The following is a 2,160-nucleotide window of genomic DNA, read 5'->3' as shown; positions in this document are numbered from 1 at the left end:
CTTCTGTCAAAGGGCTGGACCAGGCCACACGCCACCTGCAGCTGGTGGTAGAGCGAGCAGGAAGACGCACACAGCTACGAGAGGTTTGAAAACAGCAGTGTGCATGCCTGTCAACTCACAGCTCAGGAGTGCAGGATAGCTGTTGGGAGGGGAACAGGGAGAATGACTCGTAGTGCAACACACTATCTGTGGGTGAAGGGCCAAGACTCCTCTTATTCCTTTGGCATCGCCATGCCCATCTCTGCAGGCAAACTGCCTTGCAGCCTGGGTGGACTGTGCTCCCTGCAGATTTCCTAACCTCTCGGACCTCCAGACCACATCCTCTGTCCCAGCCCCCAAAGTGCCAGTGATACATCCCTGTTCCCAAAGCATCTCTGCACTCAGACTGTCCCACTGAGGCCAAGGGACACTTCCCACATCCCAAGGGCAGGGAGTCTCTGAACAGCCTGGAATTACCTGGGGTGACACACGGTCTACAAAATAGGGGGTGATGGACCTCCCCCTCACTAAATCCAGCCACCACTTTGTGCAATCGTGTCAGAACACACTGGAGCAGAAAGGTGTTTGGTTTCACTGTAGCCTTGGATCAAGGAGGATGGAAAGACGGATTCTGACCAATATCTTCAAACTGTCCCTATGGAACAGTGGAAGTTCCAGGATTTCACTCAGTCAGGTCAAAGTCCTTGCTGGGTCTGTGACAAGTTTGTGGTTGGAGACTCTCACTGTGACAAAGGCTCTGACCGAGCCACAGGTGCTGGGCAAGCCTGATGAGCAGTCAGAAAACTATTTACATCTCCGATGCCAATGAGGCCAAAATCTGTGACCGATAAGGACACTTGCGCAGGGGCCACCACTGCCTCTGGGTCTCTGTCCAAATCCACAGGGCCAGCAATTAAAGGCAAACCCTCGTTAATGTCTGCAGGGAGAGTGAAGTCCATGGTTATCGTCTCACCAGAGCTCTGCAACGTCTCCTGCTTCTCTGCTAGTCCTGGTCCTGCTGGCGGCAAAGCATACAGCCCTGTTTCTGAGGGGTTGACAGTATGTCGCGTGCAGGAAGCCGAGGTGGTGCCTGAGGATGTCTCCTCCGTGGGGTCGAAGGAACAATTTGTCTCCGAAGGAGTACTGCACTCATAGCCCTGCCCTGATTCACTCATGCTGCCCAGGCTGCAGGCTGTGCTCTCCACGCTCAGGGGCTCTGCACACCGCAAAGGAGAGAAAAGTGGGAGATGGACAGACAGACAGGGAGGAAGAAAGGGTGAGGGACAGCAAGTGAAGGAAAGATAGAATGAGTCTATAACAAAAAAACCCAGAACCCAGTTCAATCCCACCTAATCACAACAGTATTTGTTTGATGGCACAAATGTTTCTTTATTATAGCGACCAAGATCCCTGCCAGCACCTACCAAAGAAAGGCAAGATGCAGACAGCAGATGGGAGGCCATCAGTGTTTCTATGGAAATTAAGGGGAATCTCAGAGACGCTCCAAGACAAGCCAAATCCTAAGTTCTATCCCCTCATGCCGACAGCCCCTGGGAGGTGCCTACACAAAGCCCTCATCTGCAGTAGGATGATGAGGAAATGAACCCATTTCAGGCTCCCCATGAGCCTTCTCACAGCCAGCTCTCTCTGAAAGCAGTCCCCAGATACAGCCTGACTTCTGGTGCCTCAGATCAGCCTCTGGAGGAATTGCCTGTGTCTAGCGTGTCTGTGTGTTGCATTGAAAGCACCTAACTCAGGTGCACAAAGTTAGTGCAAAGCCTTTTGCTTTGGGAATGACTTCGGCCACCCCTCCAAGCCCAAAGCAGGAACTCTTTTGATGTCACTACTGGTCAATGTAGAGACAGACAAGTCTCCTTTGCTTACACCAGAATCTGCCCAGGGCTGGTATTTCACACAGGACAAAGTGAGCACACTAGCAAGGCGCAGGGAGAAGAGCAACAGCTGGATAACTGCAACAGGAGAAAGGTAAAGGAAGGTCTGCGCCACTCATTGAGGGAGACGGGCTATCCCCACTGCAGACAGAAGAAAAGGAAGTTACCTGTGCCCTCTATTGCTAGCTGATCTTGACTGAAGTGAGAATCCAGGCAGCTAGTTGCAGAGGGAATTGGTGGGGAGCTCCGAGAACGACTGGTGTTTTCTGCTTCACCTCCATCCAAGTCA

General features: G+C 52.2%; 1 protein-coding gene across 1 annotated transcript in view; it reads right to left on the bottom strand.

Annotated features, from left to right (window-relative positions):
* Window positions 1-719: 719 nt before the first annotated feature.
* MIER2 (mesoderm induction early response 1, family member 2) overlaps window positions 720-2,160 on the bottom strand; it is a 10,350-nt gene continuing 8,909 nt past the window's right edge. The window contains exons 10-11 of the mRNA XM_010296760.1: window positions 2,039-2,160; window positions 720-1,195 (exon numbers count right to left, since the gene is read on the bottom strand). The exon at window positions 2,039-2,160 is cut by the window's right edge and continues 14 nt beyond it. Of these exons, the coding sequence (XP_010295062.1) occupies window positions 720-1,195; window positions 2,039-2,160 (598 nt within the window). The remainder of the gene's footprint in view (window positions 1,196-2,038) is intronic.

The sequence above is a fragment of the Phaethon lepturus genome, unplaced genomic scaffold (assembly GCF_000687285.1).
Source record: "Phaethon lepturus isolate BGI_N335 unplaced genomic scaffold, ASM68728v1 scaffold13521, whole genome shotgun sequence".
In the NCBI taxonomy this organism is placed as follows: domain Eukaryota; kingdom Metazoa; phylum Chordata; class Aves; order Phaethontiformes; family Phaethontidae; genus Phaethon; species Phaethon lepturus.
This window is presented reverse-complemented; position numbering and strand designations above follow the sequence as displayed.